The following is a 1,540-nucleotide window of genomic DNA, read 5'->3' on the forward strand; positions in this document are numbered from 1 at the left end:
TGTTGTTCATCGTATCCACCTGCACTCCAGTGGCAACCTGTACAACATAAACCCACCTCGAGTCCAACCAATGACACTCCAGAGAACAGACCTTCAGAGGGTGAAGGAATCAAATAATCTTTGCACAGGCTCAAATTATTCAGTTTGTCCAGACAGCAGATGACATTAAACCAAGTTCATTGCATTTAAATATAGTTTTTAAAACATTGATGGATAATGACAAATGTTTCCTATATAACTCTAGTTGGGTATGTGGCAATGGACACTTACAGGTATATGTATTTTGCTGTTATGATCACAGTTTATGTTGTAATAATCTGTAGTAATTTTATTATTATTTATATTATCTGGACAAATAAGAACCTCCATGAGCCCATGTACATTTTCATTGCTGCTTTGTCATTTAACTGTGTTCTTTACAGCACAACTATTTACCCTAAACTCCTGATAGACTTTTTATCTGACAAACAGATCATTTCATATTCTGCCTGCCTGTTCCAGTTTTTTATGTTTTATACGGTAGGTTGTGCAGAGTTTTTGCTCTTGGCAGCCATGGCTTTTGACAGGTATGTGTCGATTTGTAAACCTCTGAATTATTCAACTATCATGAGTAAAACTACAGTCAGTACTTTTCTGATAGTAGCTTGGTCCTTTTCAGCTTGTCATATTGCAGTACAGGCAATACTAAGTGCTAAAGCTGAGATGTGTGAGCTAAGGCTAAAGGGAATCATTTGCAATAATGTCATTTACACACTTCAGTGTGTGAAATCAAAACCACTTACTTTATTTGGAGTTGTTGCTTTATTGAATCTTGTGATACTTCCAGTGCTCTTTACGGTTTTTACATATACAAACATATTTATAAGTTCCTATCAAAGTTGTAAAGAATTCAGGAAAAAAACTGCTGAGACCTGCACACCTCACCTGTTGGTTTTAATAGGCTACTTCAGTTTGATGGTTTATGATGTCATTATTGCTCGAGTGGAGTCTGATATTCCCCAAACAGCTCGCTTTATTATGACTCTGCAAATATTTTTATACCATCCTTTGTTTAATCCGTTTATTTATGGACTGAAAATGAGAGAGATTTTTAAGCATATTAGAAGATTGTTTTCATCAAAAGTGTAATTTATTATATGCGCTGTCAGTTTTTAATCTGTTTGTTGTCATCAGAAATCATTTATCTACATTTATTCACATGTTTGAACATGGGAAGATTTGTTTTCTCTCTAGGGTTCCTAAAGAAAGGGAAAAAAATCAAGATATCAACACTAGTTAGTTTAGACATTTTTATAGTTCACAACTCAGACTAGTGTTCTAGAAGCAAACCGATGCCAGCTCTTTTCTTAAACTTTCATTCAACTTACTTTCTTGGAGGTGAACTTCAGAAGAGAAAGCTGACTTTGTTGCGAACAATCAGAAGAAATTGGACAGAACACCAAACAAAGCACCTGGCCTTGATGGATTTGTGGCCAAATTTATCAGATAATGTTCAGATACATTATCCTGTTTTTCCAGGTACTTTTAATAATCATTATTA

General features: G+C 34.8%; 1 protein-coding gene across 1 annotated transcript; it reads left to right on the top strand.

Moving 5' to 3' along the window:
• The first annotated feature begins 214 nt into the window (after positions 1-214).
• LOC107372917 (olfactory receptor 13C2-like) lies at positions 215-1,128 on the top strand. Its single transcript, XM_015941112.2, has one exon. The coding sequence runs from the start codon at positions 217-219 to the stop codon at positions 1,126-1,128; it is 912 nt and encodes a 303-aa protein (XP_015796598.1). The 5' UTR covers positions 215-216.
• Positions 1,129-1,540: the final 412 nt, after the last annotated feature.

This window comes from Nothobranchius furzeri, chromosome 14 (assembly GCF_043380555.1).
Source record: "Nothobranchius furzeri strain GRZ-AD chromosome 14, NfurGRZ-RIMD1, whole genome shotgun sequence".
In the NCBI taxonomy this organism is placed as follows: Eukaryota; Metazoa; Chordata; class Actinopteri; order Cyprinodontiformes; family Nothobranchiidae; genus Nothobranchius; species Nothobranchius furzeri.